The 23611-nt window shown below is 59.7% G+C and overlaps 1 protein-coding gene across 2 annotated transcripts; it reads left to right on the top strand.

The window, feature by feature from the left end:
• Positions 1-555: 555 nt before the first annotated feature.
• Positions 556-9784, top strand: Mycn (MYCN proto-oncogene, bHLH transcription factor). 2 transcript variants are annotated; one of them, XM_021248395.2, is made up of 3 exons: positions 556-946; positions 1933-2671; positions 4867-9784. In XM_021248395.2, exons 2-3 carry the CDS (start codon positions 2008-2010, stop codon positions 5475-5477), a joined length of 1275 nt encoding a protein of 424 aa, XP_021104054.1. In that variant the 5' UTR covers positions 556-946; positions 1933-2007; the 3' UTR covers positions 5478-9784. The 2 variants fall into 2 exon arrangements, with proteins under 2 accessions (XP_021104054.1, XP_021104055.1); XM_021248396.2 differs by lacking the exon at positions 556-946 and adding an exon at positions 958-1209.
• Positions 9785-23611: the final 13827 nt, after the last annotated feature.

Genomic DNA, 23611 nt, shown 5'->3' with positions numbered 1-23611 from the left:
TTAGTAACTCTCCTCGCCATCGCGGAAACTGAGGCGCCAGGCTCTCCTTTACGCCTGACTCCAGCAACCTGGAGTCCAGGTGTCTGAGCCCAGGCGGTGCGCGAACCCGCCTGGCAGGGCTGCAGATTTTGGAGCGGGCCCTGGGAGACGAGGAAGCACGCGGGCTCCCGGAGAGGCTCAGGCTCCGCTTTCTGCTCGGTCTCCGCGAGGTGTCGCTTTCGGCCGAAGAAACGTGAGGCCGGCGCCACCCGTGTCCTTCGCACGTATTCATTTTCAGAGGGGCGCCCCCTCAGCGCGCGACCCTGGACCCCGCCTGGGGTCTCTGGGGTCTCCATCCTTTCGAACCCCGGGTCGCCTTCCCTCGCGAGCCCCTGCCCGCGCAGGCCTCGTGCGACGCGGGGCTGGCGGTCGAGCCGCGTCCTCTCCCCAGAGCGCGCCCGGAGGGATGCACAGTATTTTATTTTTGCTACGCTGAGCGATTGCCAGGCCGGGGGGGGGGGGGGCCGCTGCCGCGTGCACCGCTTGGCGCGCAAATGGTTCGCGGCGCGCACCGGCTACAAACCCAGGGCTCCAAAAGGGCGGGAGGAGCTCCCCCGGGCTCGCCAGTTTTGCAGCCTCCTCTGCTAAGAAGAAAAGCAAGTGGCTTTTGGCGCGAAAGCCTTGGCGCCTCCCCTGATTTTTATGGAAATCAAGAGGGAGGGGTGGAGCCGCTCGCCGCCTGCCTCGCCCCCTCCCCCTGGCCTGCGCCACAGCCCCCTTCTCTCCCCGCCCCCCGGGTGTGTCAGATTTTTCAGTTAATAATATCCCCTGAGCTTCAAAGCGCAGTCGGTGACAGTCATCTGTCGGTGCGGGGGGCTCCGGGACCGCGTCGGAGCTGAGCGGGCGCAGGGCGCGCGCAGCGCAGCGACGGACCGCGGCCCCCGAGACCCCGCGCGCGGCCCGGGAGGTAAGGAGCGGGGGTCGCGTGCTGCTTCCGAAACGAAACCGGCTTGGGCTCCTGGGCAGCCAGCTCAGCCCCGCGGGCAACCGGGGGAACAGACCCGCCCTAGTCTTTCCCCAGCCTCGCCGGGGAGGAGCCGTGGCTCCGGCGGAAAGCAATGCGCCCTGCGCCGGAGAGGGTCCAGGTTGGGGCCGACGGGGACTCGGTGCATCCCCACCCGAGCTGGGGCTCAGGCCAAAGGGTGGCCCCGAGGAAAGGAAGGAAAAGGGGTGAGGAGGGGCTGCGCAATCTGGGTCACGTCTTGCTAGGGTCGCGGCTGTCCCCGCGCTGTTCCCAGGTCGGGGCTGCGCCTCTCTTGCGCGCTCCCGGGAAGGGGTCGCTGGGGGTCTGATGAAGGGGGTGGGATTGGAGGGATCCAAAATAAGCCGCTGGCAGGATTACCCCTGCAGCTGGTGGTTGCCGGAGGGCGCCCGCAGACACTGGGGGTGCGTCGGGGTGGGGGGGCTGAGGTGTCCGTTGGAGGGAGGTCTGCGTCTGTGGAGTAAGTCTCTGTCTTTGCAAAGTTTGCTACCCCCTGCTAGCGTTTGCACTCGGGAGGTTGCATTTTTACCAAGGGGCGGTGGGAGGGGAGGGCTGAGCCTCCTGATAATACCCTGCTCGGCAGGCGGCTGGGGTTCGCACCCGTGGCGCGGCGGTCCTGCCCTGCAAGCGGGCAGCTCAGAGCTCGGTTCTGCAGCGCCAGCAGCCCCCTCCCCCGACAGGCCTCGTGTGAACGGAACGGCAGTTTGCAAAGTTGCACGGCCACCCCACCCCCTGGCTCCGCACGCCCTTCCCGCCCCGGGTGTAGACAGCTTGTACACAAAAGGAGAGCAAGCGCGGGGCAGGACTTCCTGCACCTCCGGGGGCCCGAGGCGCGCAGAGGGGCGCTCGCGGAGGGCGGTCGGGCTCGCGGCCGGCGCCCCGGCCCACCGCGCCGTGCCTGTCGCCTGCAGGTCTGGGAAGCGACGGAGTCTTCGGGTGCAGTGGGTGCCGCCGCGCCGCCTCTGAACCTCTCCATCCCGAGCGACATGCCGGGCATGATCCGCAAGAACCCTGACCTCGAGTTCGACTCGCTGCAGCCCTGCTTCCTCCCGGACGAGGATGACTTCTACTTCGGCGGCCCCGATTCCACGCCACCGGGCGAGGACATCTGGAAGAAGTTCCAGTTGCTGCCCACGCCGCCGCTGTCGCCCAGCCGCGCGTTCCCGGAGCCCGCGGACTGGGCCACCGAGATGCTGCTGTGCGAGCCCGGCCTGTGGGGCGACCCGGCCGAGGAGGAGGCGTTCGGCCTGGGGGAACTGAGCCGCCTCACCCCGAACCCTGTCATCCTGCAGGATTGCATGTGGAGCGGCTTCTCGGCGCGGGAGAAGCTGGAGCGCGCGGTGAGCGAGAAGCTGCAGCTCGGCCGCGCGGCCCCGTCCCCTGCGCCCACCGTCCCGGGACCCCCGGGCGCGCGCCCCGGAGGCGCCGCCGACTGCGTGGACCCCGCCGTGGTTTTCCCGTTCCGGGCGACGCCCCGCGAGCCCGCGCTCGCTGCCCCGGCTGGGGTTCCCACACCAGGCGAAGCCCCGGTGGTCGCAGGGCTTCCCGCGGTGGCCGCAGGCCCGGGGGCCGCCTCCCCGAGCTCCTCAGTCCGCGCGGACCCCACGGCGGCGCCGAGCACCTCCGGCGAGGACACACTGAGCGACTCGGGTAAGCCCGGCCGCGTCCCCCGCGCGGCTCTCCAGGCCTTTGTTGGCTCTGGGCGCATTGCGCTGTGGCCCGGAGGTCCCCGTCTCGTCCCCAGCTTCAGGGGTCCTCGCTCTGGGCCTCAGCTTGTCCCCCACCCAGGGAATGGGCCTGTGAACGCCGTGGGAAGAGGCTCCGGCGCAGGTCCGAGAAGGGGGTAGGCCCCCCGAAAGACCAGGGCTGTGCAACTCCTATTCTCAGTGCAGGAAGTCGGGGCGACTGCACAGATTACGGCTGCCGGGTTTTTCCTTTTTCGAGAGTGGGCGGGCCCCTCCCCCGCCCTCCGTGGGTGGTGGGCTGTTTACTCCGCGCCGGAGCCCAGCCAGCCGCCTGCTGGCAGGCGGGGTCTGCAGGCCGGGGCACGGTCCCTCCCTAGCTTCCTCCCTCCCACCCCGCAGCTGGCTGCCACTGCTCCCGCGGTCGTGCGGATTCTCCAGGGGCCGCCTCTTTCTAGCGGTCGGGTTGTCTTGCGGCCCTGTTCCTGGCCTGGTTGGAGATCTGAGGCTTTGGGAGGTGAAGGCGAGCAGCCCGGGCAGCCTCTTTAGGAATGCCGGGGTACTGGAAAGGTTCCTCTGTGAGATCCATTGTGTGCGTCTGTCTGTGCAAAGCAAGGGTTAAAGTTAAAACCAAGCCTTTGCCGGAGATCTGGGAGGTGCCGAAGGCTTCCGACTCCTGCCAGCCCTTGTCCTTTGGAGCCGGGGCCGGGGCCTCTGGACCTTGACAGCCGCTGTTTCCACAATGCGTGTGGATAAAAAGCCCCGGTTTGCTGCGCGGGCCCTGCCTGCCGGTCGGGGCTCCCGGAGGAAAGTCGGTGAGGAGCTGCGGCTGCAGGGCTCTGTCCCTTTAATGTCTGCCCCTGACAGCTCGAGGTGAGGAAGCGTTTACTTCCAACAGCTGTCTTCTTGGCAGAAAACCAAAGCCGGGCTTAAAGGGCCCCGCGGACTGGAGCGGCCTCGCATGTCGACTTTAGAAAAGCCCCACAATTGTTCCGCTTTCCGGCCCGTCAGATGCAGCGCTGGGTGTGATTTGATTTTCATGCTTGCGTTTTAGACGTTTTCTACCCTGGCGGGCCATGGGGCCCGGGAGGCAGGCAGCGGCCTCCTGGGCAGCCCTGGTGACTGGGGGTCCTCTCGACTGGGCGGTGGCCTTGGCATCTTCCGGAGGTGGAATGAGCACTTGGTTAGGGTTGGGGCGCGTGTGACACCTGGGAGAAAATTGACTTGTCTTCCTTGGTGGATGAAGTGGGTCCCCCAGTTTAGGACAGAAAGGCAACTTGGTCGTGTGGAAATAGTCTCCTTCGCGTGGTGTGCTAGTGGGGATTTGCCCCCCCCCCCCCCGGATTGAATTCAGGACCTTGAGCTTGTGAGGCAGGCACGGTGCCACTGAGCTAAATCGCTTGGCTTCATTGAGACAGCATGTTGCTCTGTAGCCCAGCCCGGCCTCGAACTCAGGGAGATCCTCCTGCCTCAGCCTCTCCAGTGCTGGGATGGCAGCTGTGCTCCACCAACCCAGCTGCATGGTTACTTATCCATCCCTCGTGGATCACTGGGGAAACTGAGGTGCAGAACGGTTAAGTACTTTGTCCTGTATGGCGCAGTCATTGCCAGGTGCCTTCGATTCTGCAACCTGCTAAAAGCTTTGGTTTGTTTTCATTTTGTGTCCCTGGGGGTGGAACCCAGGGTCTCACCAGGTGCCAGGCAAATGTGGCTCTACCACTGAGCTACACAGCCCCGGCCCCACTGCTGAAGCCCTGGTCTTGGGAAGTATTGTCAGGGGCCGGGGCAGGACAATATATTTCTATAAATATTTACTTGTAAAAAAATTTTGGAATGAAAATGTTCCTTCCTGTCCTTTTTATCTTTTAAAAAAAATTCTTACTTTGTTTCTTGAGTGTTTTTGTTGTCGGTGGTGGTGACTTTTTTGTTCTGTTTTTCTGAGACAGGCTCTTGCTATGTAGTGTAGGCTGGCCTCACAGCGATCCTCCTGTCTCAGCCTCCTGAGTGCTGGGAAGGCAGGTCTGCCTCGCCACGCCCAGCTTATCCATGCTGGTTTCACGAGGTCTAAAAAGAGTCCATCCGAGACGCCGGCTCCCGAGAGCCCGAGTGTGTCCGGGTGCTGAATTCATGCAGGACGAGACTAACCTGCTGCTTTTCCCCAAGATGACGAGGACGACGAGGAGGAAGAGGAGGAGGAGGAGGAGGAGGAGATCGACGTAGTCACCGTGGAGAAGCGGCGCTGCCCGCCCAGCAGCCGGGCGGTCACCACCTTCACGATCACCGTGCGCCCCCGGAGCGCCGCCCCCGGCGCGGGCCGCGCGCCCCCGTGCGAGCTGACCGGCAAGCGCTGCGTCCCCGTCCACCAGCAGCACAACTACGCCGCGCCCTCGCCCTTCGTGGAGAGCGAGGAGCCCCCGCAGAAGAAGCCCAAGGGCGAGCCCGCGCTGCGCCCGCTGCGGAGCGCCGCCCCCGGCAAGCCCAAGAGCGCCAGCCCGCGGAACTCAGACTCGGAGGACAGCGAGCGCCGCCGGAACCACAACATCCTGGAGCGGCAGCGCCGCAACGACCTGCGATCCAGCTTCCTGACGCTCAGGGACCACGTGCCCGAGCTGGTGCGCAACGAGAAGGCCGCCAAGGTGGTCATCCTGAAGAAGGCCACCGAGTACGTGCGCGCCCTGCAGGCCGAGGAGCAGCGGCTGCTGCGGGAGAGGGAGGCGCTGCAGGCCCGGCAGCAGCAGCTGCTGAAGAGGGTGGAGCTCGCCAGGACTTGCTAGGCATCCCTCCGACGGACAGACGGACTGACGACGCTCACTGCCACGTTTTGCACATTTGGACTTTTATTTTAAACATTGTGTTGACGTTAAGAATGTTGGTTTACGGTCTCCAATCAGCCTCCTTTCGAATTTGGATCTGGGTGGGGGCAGGACTTGTGGGGTTCTGCAGGATGTCTAGGAGCCCTCTCCCAGATGCTAGTGGCTCTGGGGGCTCCTCTGCTGTTCATCTTCATGATGTCCGCGACCGTCGGGAGCCCCGGTCTGGGGCTGTCACCGTGGTTCCTTCCAAGTTTCGTTCCTTATTTTTACAATGGTGCTTCAACTCCAGCCGCCAGATGGACGGACGGACGGACGGACGGACGGCGCGATCCGATGCTGTGATCCAGGCTGGGCGTTGTGCGCCCCGGGATACTTGTGTAAATACCGTGGATGCCGCCTTTGTCCTGGGTAGTGGGGCGGCTCTGGCGGCCAGAGGTTCTCGCTGAGTGCTGTAACGATACCTCAGTGTTTGAGGGGCATGTTTTGTATACGAAGCTGATCTTACTCCCCCATCCTGTACTGTATTCATCCCTACACGGCCTGTGTACTTTCGTATGACGCTGATATATAACTAAATTTGATACTTATATTTTCGTATGAAAATGAGTTGTGAAAGTTTTGAGTAGATATTACTTTATCACTTTTTGAAGTAAGAAACTTTTGTAAAGAAATTTACTATATATATGCCTTTTTCCTAGCCTGTTGGTTTTTTTCCTGTTAATGTATTTGTTCATGTTTGGTGCATAGAACTGGGTAAATTGCAAAGTTCTGTGTTGAACTTCTTCAAAATGTATATATTTAGTGCTGCATCTTATAGCACTTTGAAATACCTCATGTTTATGAAAATAAATAGAAATTAAATGACACAACTCAAATGTCTTCCTTAAAGCAGTGACTTAGAGGGAGCACTGTCCACATGGGACTTTGTGGCTTTTTTTTGTTTGGTACTGGGGATCGAACTCGGAACCCTGAGCTTGCGTGTCTACATGTCGGAACCAGAGCTAAATCCCCAGCCCTGTGGCTTTTGTGTTTTGAGACAGGGTCTCTATGTAGCCCAGGCTGGCCTCGAACTCAGTCATCCTCCTGCCTCAGCCTCCCGAGTCCTGGGATTACAGGTGCACATCACTGCGTGGCTACAGACAGGACTTCTGACATTTGTACCACCCTGGCTGGAGGTAGGTAGGGGTCTGGGCTTGGGGAATTCAGCACTTTCGGCTGGTCTTGAACCAGCCCAGGTTCGAAAGGATTGGCCTGCCTCAGCCTCCTGAGTGCTGGGATGACAGGCGTGCATCACCACTGCGGGCCTTGAGGCACTTCCATATTTGCGGTCCTGTATTAAGATGAAAGCTGGTATTTGACACTCGGTATTTGACACTGCTAATATCGGTCCCATCACCAAACAGTGCTGAAATGTTTTCTGTACCAAGGCCTGAACCCAGAGCCTTCCCTTTCACTCTGAGCCCTGGCCCCAGCTCCTTTCTTGGGAGCGCAATCCTCCTGCTGGGCTTCCTGGAGTGCTGGGGTTTTACAGGCCCGCAGCGCCCTGCCTGGTGCTAAACAGTGAACAGACGGATCTGCCCCCCTTCAGCGAAGCCCTTCAGTGAGCTGAGCTGTGGAAGAACTAGTGCCCTGTGGCCTCTGTTTTGGGTCTTGTCTGGCAGGGGCTGCTTGGCCCCGTGGCCACCCATGGAGAGGGTGAGCTCCCTGTCTGGGTGGGAGGGACTGGCCTGCCTCAGCCTGCAGGGTCCGTCCGAGCCTACGTCTCTGGGGGGCAGGCTGCTTGTGCTTGGTGACTTCCGAAGTTTCATTTGATCCCCTGGAGAAACTCGCCCAGGGTCACCTTGCCCACCTGGTCTCGCTGCTGGGACAGATGGGGAACCAGGTATGGTCCGGCCTGGTTTGTGGGAACTGGAGCCCGAGGTCCTCAGGGGCACCTCCACGGTGTCTGATGGGCCGAGGGACAGCCCGCTCTCTGATGTCCCTTTGGGTCCCCAGACTGCAGGCCGGAGCCTTTTTTTGTCCGGTTTTGGCAGTCTTGCCGTGTAGTTCGGGCTGGCCTTGAACTCAGGGCTGGCCTTGAACTCACTACGTTAGCCTCACGCTTGTGATCCTCCTGCCTCAGCCTCCTGGAGTGCTAGGATTATAGGGGTGAGCCCCACTCTGGTACGGTGCTTTTGAGTGGTGCTTTTTTGTGAACTTTGACAGTTGCAGGGGTCTGGCCCTCAGCTGCTCCCCTCTGTTGCCCTGGGCCACGGAAAGGTAGCACCCGGGTCAGGTGAGACAGCGCGGTTGGGAGGAAGCAGGTCAGAAACTGCATTCCTGCCTGCTTTCTTTTTGCCCTGGCTGCCAGGGAGCTCACCAGGTTTCACACCCTTGTGTACCTCCAGTGCCCATCCCTGCTTTTTTCTAGGTGTTTATGGAGTTGTTGGTTTTACCTTGTTAGGTTGGCCACCTTTTTAAATGCTTTTTTTTGTTTGGTACAGGGGATCGAACTCGGGTCCTTGCGCTTGTGGAGCAGGCGGCGAAACTACTGAACTAAATCCCCAGCCCTTTAAATGCTCTTCAATGCTACATAACACTATTTTTACACTTGGTTGTTCATGAATCTGTACTAAAAATATAAAAACTACAGTGACAAATCAAGCATGTGCCTTTCCTGACCCATCTGTGGTGACCTGATTTAACCCTGAATTATCTATCAAGGAATTGTGACAGATCGGTGCCCCCCCATGCCTGGCAGTCACCAGTGTTCACTGGGGGGCCGAGTTCCAGGTGCTCAGGAGACCTCAGGGAGGCAGACGTGAAACTGCCCCCACCTGGCTCCAGCACTGGGGAGGCTGAGACAGGAGGATGGCAGGGAGTTCAAGCCCAGCCACTTAGTGAGGGAGACCCTGTCTCAGAAAGAAGAAAAGGAAAACAGGAAATCCCTTCCGCTTGTGGCCGGAGTGGGCTGGCAGCCTCAAGAGCCGCGTGTCCCTGGCAGTGTGGACTGTGAGTGGCCGGCACTTGGGGACGCTGGGCCTCCCAAGTCCCTGCAGGAGCCGAGGTGTGTGCCTCCTGGTCCCCGGTGGGAGCCCGGAAGCCCTCACCAGTCCCTCTTCCCTCTGAACCCTGACTGTCTGCACACCGGGTCCTTACGGGCTCACAAGTGGAGCACAGAGGATTGAATCAGGCCCCTCGCTGAGCAACATCCCCAGCGTTTTCTTAAATTGTTATTTTTTTTACTTTGAGAGAGGCTCTTGCTAAGCTGCCAGGGTGCCTGGGCTGGTTATTGATTGGCGATTGATTGCCAGAGTGGGAATTGAGCCCCGGGCCTTCCCACTGAGCTACACCCCCAGCCCCCCCTTTTTTTTGGTACCGGGGATTGAACACCGGTCCTTGCGCTTGCTGGGCAGGCAGTGGAACCACTGAGCTAAATCCCCGGCCCTCCCCCAGCCCTTTTAATTCTTTGTATATATGCATTTTTGTTTTGGTACATGGACTTACTAAATTGCTAGATTGCCTGAGCTGTCCTTGAACTCACAATCCTCATGCCTCAGCCTCCTGAAAGCCCTTTGTGTTTTTAAGCCAGGATCTAAATTGCCTAGGCTGAGTGCAGCTTGCGATCCTCCTGCCTCAGCCTACCCAGTGCTGGGATGACAGGCTTGCAGCATTCCTCCAGCCCTCTAGGGTCTCCCCATCCACTGGGTCTCTGCACGGAGCAGAGGTGCAGGCCAGGCAGGCACCCCCCCAACTTGGTCTGGAGCCCCCGCTGCCCGGACTCCAGGGAGGGCCCCGCCCCGGTGGGGTGCCTCACTGCTGGGTGGAGGGCGCATTCCATAGGATGGAAGCCCAGCAGGCACAGAGGGTGGGACCCTCGGCCTTTCAAGGGAGGATTTGCATTCGGATTAGCGGAAAGTGCAGTTAACCCCCAATTAGGGACAGCCTTCCTCAGTCTGCAGTGGAGGTGTCCTTGCTCGGCCTCCTGCAGGGGATGGGTCTGTCATGCTAATGGCCCTGCGGTCACCAGGGGAGGGACCGGGGCAGGGGGAGCGGAGCATTGTGCAATGGGTCCAGGGACACTGGATTCTCCCGCCTCAGCTTCCCAGAATGCTGGGACGACAGGCCTACCCAGGCCGGCGTGAAAAAGAAACAAATTATAGAAGGAGGAAAGACCTTTCCAGGAGTCACTGTCAGGGTTTAGGTAATGCCAGGGCGTTCAGTGGCTCGAGCTGTGGCTTTGCACCATGTCTTTGTACAAGCAGTTGTATCTGCCTGTCCTGCTTATTAAGAGTCATACATCTTGAGGCAGGTGTGGTGGTGCACGCCTGTACTTCCCACCCTCAGGAGGCTGAGGCAGAAGGATCTCAATTTGGAACAACTTAGTGAGACCTTGTCTCAAGATAAATAATAAAAAAGGGGGGGCTGGGGCTGCACCTCCGTGTACAGGCTGGGTCCGATCCCTGGGGCCACACACACACACACACACGGAAGACATCTACCATCTGCAGCGCCATTTTGTACTTTGTAGCCACAAAATCACAGTTCAGCTTTGGCTAAAAGATTAAATTAAGCTGAATTTCCCTTTCCACTCCAGCAACTCTGCTTCCTACTGCTTCAAGGGGAAGACTATGTCCACACAGAGTAATTGCTCCCAGCTTCTGCCATGGAGCATTTTGGGAACAGCACAGGGGGCTGCCTGGGCCTCCTGTGACTCCTGGACTGAACTCCGGCCTCAGGCCAGGGGCTCGGCCACCTGTGAGGTCTGGGTGAGTGTGAGTGTGCAGGGAACAGCATGAAGCCCGGGCCCTGGGGCCTTCCCTGGGACCCATCCCTGGCTCGGCCTCCACTCTGCCTGGGAGCTGTCACCTTCCCCTGGTTCCTGCTGGACTTTAGAAATGCTATGGACCTGGGCCTGTAGTCCCAGCACTTGAGAGGCTGAGGCAGGAGGATTGTTGTGAGTTCGAGGTCAGCCCAGGCTATAAATAAGAAACGGAGGGACTGGAGGAGGCTTTTAAGGGTTCACTGCCCCTGAAAGCAAGAGTATAAATAATTCTGCAGGGCCCTGGAAGAGCCCTGGGAAGGGAGAAGGAAAGGTAATCAGGCTCAAGTCCAGGATGAAGGTGCCCCAGCAGTGTTGGCCCCGATGCCACAGCATACTCCAGGTTTTCCTTTTTCAGGACCAGGGATTGAACCCAGGGCCTTCCCACTGGTGTGGCGTCCCCAGCCCTTTCTTTTATTTCGGGTCTACGTCTTGCTAAGTTGCACAGGTTGGGCTCCAATTTGATGAACTTCCAATGTTTTTCTTTTTGGTACTGGGGATCGAACTCAGGACCTTTCTCTCGCAAGGCAGGCGGTGGAACCACTGAGCTAAATCCCTGGCTCCTGGGCTCCCATTTGAGATTCTCCTGCCTCAGCCTCCCAGAGCGCTGGGCTCTGAGGCGAGCACCACTGCCAGGCTGCATGCTGCTTTCTGAGAGCTTCCTTGCCGCACATGCAGGCCTGGCGGTGACAGCGCCGGAACACGCCGCTCTGCCCTCCCCTCCCCAAACCCTCACTCTCGCTCAGAGTCCAGTGGGGCGGGGCAGAGAGGGAGGATCAAAGTTGGCCGCTGAAGTGTCCAGAGGGCAGCTGCAGAGCCGGCGCAGCCAGGACAGAGGTCTGCTGAGAGACCTGACACAACTTGGAGGGCTCGGAAACCAGGCAAGAGGGTGGCGGAGAATGACGGAGAATGAGGGTAATGTAGGGTTCAGGGCCTTTTAAAGTATTATTGGAGCCAGACATGGTGGTGCACGTCTGTCATCCCAGCACTTGGAGGCTGAGGCAGGAGGATCTCTGCAAGTTCAAGGCCAGCCTGGGCAGCAGCTTAGTGACCTAGCAACACCCAGTGTCAAAATAAAACCTGAACATAGAAAGGGTGGGGGATGCAGCTCAGTGTGAAAGGCCCTGGGTTAAGTCCCAGCTCTTCGAAAAGGAAGAGAAAAGGAAAGGAGTATTGGACGGCCCTGATGACAGACTAGACGTGAAAATGCTGTAAAATTTCACACGCCAAGCTGGGAAGCGCTGGTCTTGGAGCCCAGGGGGTGAGTGCTGTGTGTGACTCGGATGGAGGGGCAGCAGCTCCCCACGAGCAACGCGATCACTGGGTTCTGCACACATGGACGCTGAAAAGTTAAAATAAAAAAGGAAAACAGTTATACCTGCTAATAGATTTGCTAAGTGTAGCCAGACATGGTGGCATATGCCTGTCATCCCAGCACTCGGAGGCTGAAGCAGGAGGATCTCTGAGAGTTTGAGGCCAACCTGGGCTCCACGGTGAGTTCAAGGCCAGACTAGAATAGTGAGACTGTTTCATAAAACAAAAAAGAAAGCAGTCTCGCCGGGTGAACGATTCGGTACATGGGTTAAGAAGGTGCAGTCTGCCCAGGCACAGGTGAGGACCCGCCTCACTGGGTGGTGTGGCTGGGAACAGAATGGCCACCTTCCAGGCCCCCCCAGTGGTCGCTTCTTATCTCTGAGCCTTACCCACCGCATCTGCTTTTGTTCTGAGGTACTAGGGATTTGACCCAAGGACTTTGCACTGAATTACATCCCCAGCCTTTTAAAAATATTTTAGATTTTTTATTTTTATGAGTGTAGTTTGCAGTGTAGGATGGTCACAGTCCTCTTGGGAGGTGGGGCATGCAAATACGCATCCTAGTGCTTTTTCTTCTGTTGTAGTTTTTCGCTATGAGACAGAGTCTCACTAAGTTGCACTGGCTGGGCCCAAACTTGTGATCCTCCTGCTTCAGCCTCCTGAGTGCTGGGGTGACAGGCGTGTGCCACCATACCCGGCTCCATGCATACATTTATAGCCCAACTTTTGGGTCCTGAATCTCTGAAGTCCCCTGGCAATAAAAGGCTCGCTTTCTGGGAAGTTTTGTAAATGAGATGAAAACTCAGTCTGATGTGGCTGCTGCAGGAAGCCAGTTCTGCCTCCGACAGCCCTCGCTTCCTGTACGAATTCGAGCACTCTCACTTGGGACAGGGACCTCGAGGTGATGTCACCCACGAGGGCCCCATAATCTGGGCCTGCCCTGCTCCCCGCAGTGATGGCGTCTTCTGGTTCTTACACTTGGGGGCCAGAAAGTGCAGGTCGGAGCCTCTTGAGTCACGCTGTGAATGCAGCCTTTGTTTCCCCAGGAGTATGGCAAACTCTCGGCCCCGCAGGCAGGCCAGAGCTTGTTCACAAGGCTGGTGCTGGGCGAGTGACAGTGGGGACACTGCTTGCGACAGGGCTGTCACTCCCCTGCTGTCCCACTGGATGGTTGAGAGGGAGAGGAGCCTGCGAGCCAGCACTCGGGAGGCTGAGGCAGGAGGATCACTGTGAGGCCAGCCTGGGCTACACAGGGAGACACTATCTCACAACACCGAAAGAGAAGAGAGTAAGCAAAGGCGGCAGCGTGCAGAATGTAACAGCTGAGTTTCCAGGCGGCCGGGGCAGGTGGATTCCCTCCCGGCTGTCCTGGGTCTCGACTGGGACCTGCCTGTCACCAGGCTGTTGGGACAGGAGCTGCCAGCCAGGTGGGCAGCTCCACGTGCTGCAGGTGACAGCGGAGAACTCCACCAAGCAGGTCCCCAGGTCAGGGCCTTGTGTGGGCCCTGGGCCAGGTGACCGGGGGGGGGGGGCTGCGGGCCAGCAGGAGCACAGGGGCCGGGCTCCACACCCGTGCCTCTGTTTACCCTCTGGGGGTGCCCTGTGGCTGCTCACGGTGTCTACTCCAAAGCCTCGGCTGTCGGCGCTCCCGGCCAGCAACCTGTCCCATGAGGCCCGGGTCTGTGGCCTATTTTATATTCTGCTCATTTGTGTATTTATGAGTTTATTTATTTGCAGCACTGGGGCTGGAACCCAGGGCCTTCACACTGTGCTACATCCTAACCCTTTTCACATGTTTTTCATTTTAAGACAGGTTCTTGCTCTGCTGCTCAGGTTGGGCACAAACTGAGAACCCTCCTGCCTCAGCCTCCCACGTGCTGTGACCACAGGCTGGTGCCCCCACACCCGGCTTGCCTGTTTTAGAGAAGAGAAAACTGGCACGCAGGGAGGTGAGATGTTCTGACAGGAGCTGCAGAGCCGGCTGCACACAGGACTGCAGATGCTTGGTGATGCTGCAGAAGAAAGAAAATGTCATTTCGGAGCAGGCTGCCCAGAGCCCTGATCCTCTCTGCCAGCCTCAGCCCTGGGACCCATCCTGGGAAACACCAGCGCCTGCCTCTTGCCAGGTCTTTCACTGCCAGTCTGGGACACATGGATTGTAATTGTGGCACTCACGGAGGCTAAAGCAGGAGGATCTCAAGTTTGAGTCCTGATTGGGCGACCCTCCCCCGCCCCTGCAAAAAAAAATGGAAAATTAATAAGGGCTGGGGATGTAGCTCAGTGCCAAGACCCTGAGTTGAAACCCCAGTGCTGCAGAGAAATGTTAATTCTCCACCTGGTGTGAGGAACCTTTTTGTTGTTTTTGTTGTTTTTCTTGAGACAGGGTCTCACTGTGTAGCCCGGGTTGGCCTCGAACTCTTAGGGATCCTGCTGCCTCAGCCTCCTGAGTACTGAGATAACAGGCGTGTGCCACCATGGCTGGCTGGGAGCCCTCACTGAATCTCAGGGGAGACGCTTGGTTCCCAGGGCTGCCTCTGCGCGTGCGAGGGACAGAGCTCCGTGCGTGTGCATCATCCACGGCCGGGACGTGGTGCAGGGCTCACTGCTGCCGGAAGTCCCGGGTCCCGGGCTGCATGCGCCGCCAGCCTGGATCCGCCTGGTCCCCGGCAGGATGGCGAGGGCTCCAGAAGTGGGGAGGGGCGGAGGCCTCGGCGTGGAGTCCTTGGTCTCAGAAGTTTGTGAGGACTTGGTTGCCCGGGTTCGTTGCTCTTAGCCGGGCAACCAGCACTTGGGAGGCTGAGGCAGGAGGATCCTCATGAGCCCAAGGCCAGCCTGAACCACACAGCGGGACCCTGTCTTGGAAAACCAACCCAAAATAAGAAGAAAGCGTCCCCTAATGTTCTGGGACCTGGGCCTCCGACCCATAGGGCCTCCCCGACCCTTCTGAGGCGGAAGGCGACTCGCTTCTCCCAGTGGAAGGTGCGTTTTGCTGCGAGGGGCCCTTAGCTCTCCCGCTAGGAGAATCTAGAGCCCCCGACCCTGGCCAAGCTGAGTCGGGCTTTTTCAAGGCATTTTTAGCTTTGCTTCAAAGGGTGAGATTTTTGCTCAACTTTGAGCAAAATGATGAAGCTGTGGTCCCTGAACACCCAGCCTCTTTTTCCTTCTTACTTTTCTTCTCCTCATTCTCTGCTCCTCCGCCTCCTGCGTCCCCTGCACAGGAGTCCAGGTTGTGCACATGAGTGTGCGCGTGCATGTGTGTGCGTGTGCGTGTGTGCGCACACCCCTGTAGCAGGGCTGCAGCCTCGGTGCCAGGCGGCCCCACTGCATCCTGGCTGCTCATTGTCCGTGCTGTCTCCATGGCAACGGCAGCAGCTGCTGGCCCTGGCCCGGCCGTCCTTGTCGCCCACTGCCCGAGGCCCTCCCAGGCTGGGTGAGAGTACGGCCACTCACCCCGAGCCATGGCCCCGGGCACCGTGCTCTGCCGGGCTGCGGCCTGGGGGTGGCCCCGAGCCAGGTGCCCAGCGGCGGCCTGGCCCTGTGCCAGCTTGGCTGCTACCCCCACGGCAGCTCGGCCAGGCATCCTGCCACCCTCCTCCCCGCTGGCCCTGTCCCTGGTTTTGCTTTTTTCTTTTGAGACAGGGTCTCAGGAAGTTGCTGAGGTGCCCAGGGTGCACTACAGCTTTCAGTCCTCCTGCCTCAGCCTGCCGGTACTTCCCCCCACTGCGGGCTAATGACTGCCTGGCCCCAGTGCTCTGCTCGGGTGGGACTGGCTCCAAGGACCGCCCCCGTCCCCGAGACCTGGGCCCCCCAGCCGATCCCAGCACTGCTGTCCCCGAGCCCAGCAAGGACAGGCGCCAGCCTCAGTGGCCAGTGACCCCAGGCGGGGCAGGCGCAGGTGCCTCTCCGAGTCTTGTTCTTGGCGCCTTGAGAGAGGCTCTGATGTCTCGCTGCCCGAAGGCACAGCACTGGAGCAACAGAGTGGAAAGACAGGGAAACAGAAAACTAAGGAGGGAAGGATGGAAGTAATCAAGGGCCAGGCGTGGTGGCACACGATGGTCAGGTCATCGCAGCATCTCAGGAGGCTGAGGCAGGAAAATCGCTGCCAGTTCAAGGCCAGCCTGGGCCACATAGTGAGACGTACATGATCTAGACCTATATAGAAGATGTGATCGAAATGTGGAGTGAATGTCTAAACTTAAACTACTTGTTACGGTAAGGGACGCGTTGCTATGAATCCCCTCAAAATCCCCCTGCTTCAAACACTCATCGCATCATCTTGGCCACTTTCTTTCCATCTTTTTTTTTAATCTGCTTGGATTTTTGAGACAGGCCCCACTGTGTAGTCCAGGGTGGCCTCGAACTCACAGCAACCCTCTTGCCTCAGCCTCCCAAATGGTGAGACTGCAGGTGGGCATCACTATGCCCGGCTGTCCTTGGCACTTTCTGCAGCAGCTCTGGAGTCCTCTTTCCTGAGGGTCATTACCAGGTGTGGTCACAAACACGGTGACTGCTGCTGCCCAGGCCCATCCAGCAGAAAGGCGGCTCGGAAACACACGACGCTGTGTCCTCATCCACCTTAGTCACTGGATCTGGCACCGTGTGACTTCCGGCTCTTCCCCAGAGTCAAGATGACCACGGAAGGGAAACGCTGTGAATCCATTCAGGACACTGAGGCAGCCAGGACAGCGCAGCTGAAGACCCTCAGGAGAGAGGACCCCAGAGCTGCTGCAGGAAGTGGCACGGACGGTGGGATGAGTGTGTTCAGAGGGAGGGGAGGATTTGAGGAGGATTCTGGGCAATGTGTCTTTTACTGTAGTAAAAAAAGAGATAAAAATTCACTGTATATTTGATTACACCTTGTATGTACAAATTCCCCAGGACAAATGCAATTATTGGGTATCACAAACGTGTACCACGGTGCTCACCATGACTCACTCGTGTGGAAGAATTCTGCGCCTCTGTCTGTGCAGGGAGAGGGAGAGGGAGAGGGAGAGACAGAGACAGCCGAGTGGCAGGCTGCTACACACGTCACGGGGCTGGGGGAGGAGCCAAGGCTGGGCGGAGAGAAATACTTTTCTTTGATTCTTCACTTGCCTCCATATTGTGTCACTTGCTACAGTGCATAGTTATTTCTTTAATAAGCTAAAATACTGGGTGTGTTTCCTAGGGACCAGCTCTGCCTGGGACCGCACCCTTCAGTGTCTGAGTGCTCCCGCAGCCTGCGACCCTGTCTTCTTAGTGGCCGCCTGCCTCGGGCCGCTCATGGCCTGTCCTCCAGCCAAGTTGAGATCCGGGAACTGGGGTCATGGTAAGTCACAAAGTTGCCCAGGCTGGACTCTAACTTGCAATCCTCCTGCCTCAGCCTGCCTGAGTGCTGCGCCCGCCCCTGCCCCTGGCTGACTTCTCACCTGTATTAGACTGCGTCTGCTAGGCTCTGTGGCTTCACTTGAGTGAGCAGGCAGGAACCTGGGTACTGGTGGCTTGGGACAAGACGGGCTGGGGCGGGCGGCGTCTGGGGAGATGGACAAGCTCAGGACAGCTTCGGCGTTGGGTGACGGTGCAGAAGTCTCAGCGCAGATGCCACTAGTGCCGTGTGACCTTGGGCCATGTGGCCCAGTGACTTCAGCAGGGTGCACGGCCCGGCATGGCGGCTGGTGGCCTTGGGGACCAAGGCTGCCTGAGCCCCTCTGTGCAGTGGGACCCTAATGCAGTTGGCCTGCACCAGCAGGGGGTTCTGTGGCTGCACAACGCCCCCTGCCCTGGGCACCAGCAGGCACAGTTCCGGGGCCTCCATGTGCTCCTCTCCGAAGGTCCGGAGCTGGGTGTGCACAGCTGCAAAACCAGCACTTGGGAGGCTGAGGCAGGAGGATCGCTGAGCATTCAAGAACAGCCTGGACGACACAGTGACACCTTGCCTCAAAGCAGCAACAAAAGAAAAAGGAGGAGGAGGAGGAGGAGGAGGAGACAGAGCCAAGCCGCTCCTGTCCTCACCCGGATCCTTTTGCACACATTTCCATCTAACTCCAGCGGTCCTCCGTGGGAGTGAGCTTCTCTGGTTCACAGATTGGGGCGAGAGCCCCGGCAGGGGCAGGGGCGCAGGCAGCACAAGGCCTGTCCTTCCCGCCCCTCTTCACGCCGTGGCCTCTGCCCCTGCTCCTGCTGCCTCGATGACTTCTCCTCTGCTCCACAGCGCCGAGTTATCTCGTCCGATCTGAACCTTCTGCATTGCTGGCCCCTAACCCATAGGGCTTATCGGTGCCCGGGGCTGAGTCCTGTCCCCCAAATTTGACTTTTCTTTCACCCACTCATTTTAGTTAAACCAGGTGACCCAGTCTTCCCCGATCGCTGGGGGCTTTTTCTATTTCCGAGTCTTTGGCCCATTTAAAATGACCCACATTCTGGGCGTGGTGGGGCACAGCTGTCAGCCCAGCACTCTGGGAGGCCGAGGCAGGGTGGTCACAAGTTGGACCCCAGCTCGGCCTGCTTGGTGAGACCCTGTCTCCAATAAAACCGGAAGTGCACGGGGGATGCAGCTCAGTGTGAAGGCCCTGGTTCAATCCCTGGCACAAGGAAAAGGCGAGAAGAGAAGAGAAGGCAGGCGTGGTGGTGCATCCGCCTCAGGAGGCTGAGGCAGGAGGACTGCTGTGAGTTCAAGGCCAGCCTGCGCTGCATTGTAAGACCTTGGCTCGAAAAACCAAACAAAACAAATAAGACAGAAAAGAAAATCTGTACTCCCAGGCAGCAAGGGCCCTCCCTGCCTGTGTCCTCCCGCGGCTGCCCAAGCTGCCTTGGGCGGGCTGTGTGGACAGGGCCCCTGCCTGCCTCTGTGCCGCAGGGCCGCAGTGAGCCTCCTGTCTCGCCGCCTGTGGCCACACTGGACACCCTTCCCGGTGGCTCATAAGTCCCCGCACGCCTGTCCTCCCGGCTCAGGCCCGGGATCCCGAGCACAGGCTGAGGACGGCCTCACGCGGGCGGCACCGAGGCTGCGCCAAGTCCTGCCATCTGCCACGGCGGGACGCAGGTGCCGCCCGCCTGGCGCCGACAAAGCCCGGCTGGGCACAAAGGCCGGAGCAGGATAATTGCTGAGCTCGGAGTGGCGCTGCACGGGTGTGGGGATTTGCATACAGATGGCTGTGCAGTGGCCACTGCCGGTCCCCTCGCCGGCTGCCGGGCAGACCGCCCGCAGCCCCGCAGCCCGGAGGCCTCCTCTGCAGCCTGAATAGTCGGCTTTTCAGGGCCAGGGCTGCTTTGGAACTTGAAAAGAGAGAGGGACACGGAGAGGGAGGACGAGGAGAGGGAGGGGAGGGGGAGGGGGAGGGGAGGAGACTGGGAGAGTGCGCAGGAAGAAAGGAAAACAAGCAAGTTCTTTTCTTTGTGAGGCTGCCAGTGTCAGGGGAGCAGGGCTTCAAGTGGACAAGTGCTCCAGCCACCAGGAGTTCCGGGCGAGGGCTGGGGACCACGCCTGCGGCGTGCGGCACATCTGTGTATGCACGTACACGTCTGCTTTGCAGCCAGCACTGGGGACGGAGCCCAGGGCTTTGCACTGAGCTGCACTCCTTACACTCCTGGCCCTTTTTATTTTTAATTTGGAGACTGGGTCTCACTCAGTTGCTAAGTTCCTGCCTCAACCTCCCGAGTGCTAGGGTTCCGAGTGTGTGCCCCGTGCCCAGCTTCTACTATACCTCTTGCTCCACGGCAGCGCATTCTGCACTTGTGGAGGCAGCTCGTCAAGGGGAGAGCTGTTGGTATCTGTCCTCAGTGACCACCATGCCCATTTGCTCTTAATACTTTTAAAAAATTAAAATAAAAATTTGGTCCAAAACATTTGAGCCAGGCGTGGTGGCACACACCTGTGATTCCAGCACTTGGGAGGCTGATGCAGGAGGATCACCATGAGTTCGGGGCCAGCCTGGCCTACATAGCAAGGCTCTGTCTCAGAAGAACCAAACAGGACTATGGCCCAGCCACTTCCTCTGTTTCTGTAAGGGCTTCCTAGCACACTTCCGGTTCCCCCTTGAAGCTTGCTGTGAGGGCATAGTCCCTGAGTCCCCACCTCTTCCCCTGTTCTTTGAGCATGCTGCGGAAACCTCAAGAGTTTAAACTTGGAACCCTCCTGCCTCAGCCTCCCCAGTGCTGGGTTTCAGGTATGCACTGCTGCACCAGGCCTGGAAGTGTGCTTTCAGATGAGACCAGAAGTGTGACAGTGATTAGGGGCTGGAGAATCTAGCAACTCATCTTCAACAGGGCGGACGTGGTGTTCATCACTCTGAGATACACAGAAGGGACACCAAGCCCAGCATGGACCATGACTTCAGAGATGGAGAAACTGAGGCCAGCTGGGGACACAACTTCCCACTGCAGTCACAAGAAGACCCGGACCTTCTGTCTTTGTCACCGTGGAGACCCTGGAGGAGGATGGAGCTGGGGCTGGCAGGAAGGGGGCCCGAGCTCTGGTTGGAGGCCACAAAATGCCACCTTCTGAAGCAACTGTGGTGTCGTACACCTGTGATCCCAGCATTGGGGAGGCCGAGGCAGGAGGATATCTGTAAGTTCGAGGCCAGCCTGGGCTACGTAGCAACTTAGCCTGTCACTGAGTGCACTCAGTAGGGGTATAATCTCCAGTACCAAGCAAATAAAAACTATGGTGCTTCCTCTTCACTGTTTAAGTCTTTTGTTTGTCATTTTTTGTTGTTGTTAGATTTTTAAGACAGGGTCTTACTGGGTAGCCCAGGCTGGCCTTGAACTCACAGAGCTCCTCCTGCCCCGGCCTCCTGAGTGCTGGGATCACAGGTGGGCACCGCCACTGCACCCTGGTCCCTGTTTAAATCCACTTCCCTCTGGGGTTTGGAGGTCGGCCAACCCTTGGCTGGCTCTGGAGCAAGGGGAGAAGCAGTGTGCTCGGTGCTGGGTGGCCCGCCGTGGCCCCGTGGACGATGTGGCTCAACAAGGTACATCTTGGGTTAGACTGGTGTGGGGCTCTGCCTGGGGCCGCTGGGTACCCATCCCGACCTGGGACCCGGGTGGAGCCTCTGTGTGGCGGGTGGACGTGTGGGGAGCTGCACGGAGGAGACAGGACACAGCGGTGCGCCATGGCCCAGTGCCTGCCCCCCACCCATCTGTTGCTGCCAAGAAGCTGGAGGTCGAAGCCAGGGCCACCCCGGGGCTGGGGCCTCCTGGGGGCCCCTCGAGAGGGCAGGGGGTGGGGATGGGACCACTGGCGAGGGACGCGAGGGTCTGGGTACTATCACTGATGCCACAGTGGGCGATGACACCGTGCTGGACATTACTCACGTCCACTGGGATTTTTCGTTTTGTTTTGTTTGTCTGTTGAGACAGGGTCTTACTATGTAGCCCAGGCTGGCCTCATGCTCACAGAGATCCTCCTATCTCAGCCTCCTGAGTGCTGACATCACAGGCATTGGGCGATCCTGTCTGGCACTGCGGAGTTTATCCGGGAATAGACGCCAGCAGCAGCAGCAGCAGCGTCCCTCACTCAAACCGAAGTCCAGAGGACGGGCATGCGCGGGAGAGGAGGACAACTGCCCCGCCCGGCCCCACTTTGGCCCCGGGACACGCGGATCTGGAGGTCAGGGGCAGCAAGGCCATGGCCAGCCCAGGTGGGCACAGGGCTCCGTCCCCGTCCTCCGCTGGCTGGGGACAGCCGCATGCCACTCCGCGCGGTCCCCAACCCGCTGCAGCGGCGCTGGCGCAGCTGCGACCCGGTGTCCTCCGTGCCGAGGGCGGCACCTGGCCCACCGCGTGCAGCCGCCGGCAGTGTCCCAGTGCGCCTGCGCAGGCGAGGCCGCGGCAGCTCGCGGCTCTGTTTAGGCGGCGGGCATCGAGCGCGGGCGACCTGATTCCAAAACTAGGTCACGGCTGTTCCCCGGCTCCGCGGCCGCCGAGCCGAGCTGCCAGCCAGCACAGCGCTTTCTTCGGATTAGTGCAGACTCTGCCCTGCGAGCCGCAGGGGGTCACCGCCCTCCCCTCCCGGGCCTGAGCGAGCCGGCGCGCTCTGCTTCTCACCACGCACCCTGAGTGCCAGCAGCTCTCTGCACTGCTCGTGTTTTGCAGCACTGGGGACTGAACCCAGGGCCTTGGCACTGAGCTCCATCCTGAGCCAGTTGTTTTTTGTTTTGAAACAGGGCCTTGTTAAGTTGCTAAATTGCCTAGGCTGGGCTCGAAATTGCAACCCTCCTGCTTCAGCCTCCCAGCGTGCAGGAATGAGAGGGTATGCGCCAGGTGCCTGACCTAAACTCGAACTACATCCCAATCGCTTTCTTAGTTTTTATTTTGACATCAGCTCCAGGTCCCTGCTCCTCCCGGGGCCTGGGGTCTCAGGGCCGCCGCACGGGGACCTGGCCTGCGGACTGGGCCAGCCCGGCCCTTCTCAGCCGCCTGCACAGGACCCTGCGGCCCCCAGACCCAGCCGCCTCTCCTGAGAGGACCGGGAGGGGACCAGGGGCTCAGGGTGGCTGCTCCTCCCCGGACGCCTCCAGGCACAGGGAGGCTGCTGAGACCCCCGAACACAGCCAGGGCCACGGTGTGGAAGGATCCCAAGTCTCAGCCCGGCCTGGGACTGAGCTGGGCCCTGTCTCACAAGAGGGCTGGGGGTGGAGCTCAGAGCCAAGGCCCCGGGGCAAATCCCAGGGCTGCCCTCCCTCCCTCGTTGCAGGGAGAGATAGATGATCGGAATCCACGCGGAGTCGAAGCTTTCTCTTGCCGGCAGCGAAGAGGGCGACTGCTATTTTTAACCGGCCCAGTTCCGCCGCGCCCACCCCGCCGGCCGCCCCTTGTCCGGGAGGACCCCGGGAGTTGGGCGCTGTGGCGCGGCACGGAGGACCGGCTCCAGCGTGCGGGGCTCCCACCCGTGTGTCTCCGGAGCGGGAGGAGCAGCTTCACCGCGACAGGGTTCCGGGGTCCCGGGAGCTGCACGGAACCAGACACCCCTGGTGCAAGATTCTAAGGCAACAGAGTCCAGGGGCCGCGTGGAGGCCGCACATACGGTTCCAAGCTGAGTGAGCAGAGAGGGTGTCGTGCTTCCGCGCTCACGGGCTGTAGCAACACTTCCTAACTGCGCGTGTGTGTGCGTGAGCGTGCGCCTGTGAAGCAGTGAGCTACACCTCCAGCCCTATCTGTCCACCTGTCATCCGTCCATCTATCCTGCGTCTATCAATTTAGCATGTTTCATTATTTTTAGATAGGTCTTGCTAAATTGCTAAGTTGCCTAGGCTGGGCTGGAACTGGGGACCCTCCCACCCCAGCCTCCCAGGGTGCTAAGATGGCAGGCCATGCCACCGCACCCTGCTGGCTTTGTAAATGGAAACGACCCCTCTCCTGGCATCGGAGCGGGAGACCCAAGTGACAGACAGGAGCACCCACACCGTGGCCCTGGCTGTGTTTGGGGTCTCAGCAGCCTCCCTGTGCTTGGAGGCGTCCGGGGAGGAGCAGCCACCCTGAGCCCCTGGTCCCCTCCTGGTCCTCTCAGGAGAGGCGGCTGGGTCTGGGGCCTGAAGGGTCCTGTGCAGGCGGCTGAGGAGGGTCGGGCTGGCCCAGTCCGTAGGCTGGGTGAGGCCCCCAGGAGTGGAGAGTGGTCAGCAGCCGGCCTGGGACCATGTGCAGCTTCGGGACAGCCCAGGCAGGCAGCACTGTGGCTTCCTGCAGTCAGTGGCCACCCCTACCTCACGTGGCTCAGCTCTCGGGGGCCGAGAGACTTGCCCCCCCCCCCCCCCCCCCGAGCCAGAACGGGACAGGAGGACCACTGCGCTGAGCAGTGCCGGAGGACGTGGAGCTGTGAGTCCTGCCCGGCCTGGCCCCTGAGACCAGGCCAGTGCTCGGGCGCCCCCCGGTCGCCAGCTTCACCCTCCCTCCTGCCTCGTGTTTTCTTTTTCTTTCTCTTTTCTTCTCTGTGGAGCACTGGGAATTGAACCCAGGACTTGTGCACCGGCTACATCCCAAGGCCTTTAAGAATTGCTTTTTTGGC

This window comes from Heterocephalus glaber, unplaced genomic scaffold (assembly GCF_053883595.1).
Source record: "Heterocephalus glaber isolate CG9 unplaced genomic scaffold, H.glaber_assembly_v1.0 deba00001724, whole genome shotgun sequence".
NCBI lineage: Eukaryota > Metazoa > Chordata > Mammalia > Rodentia > Bathyergidae > Heterocephalus > Heterocephalus glaber.
This window is presented reverse-complemented; position numbering and strand designations above follow the sequence as displayed.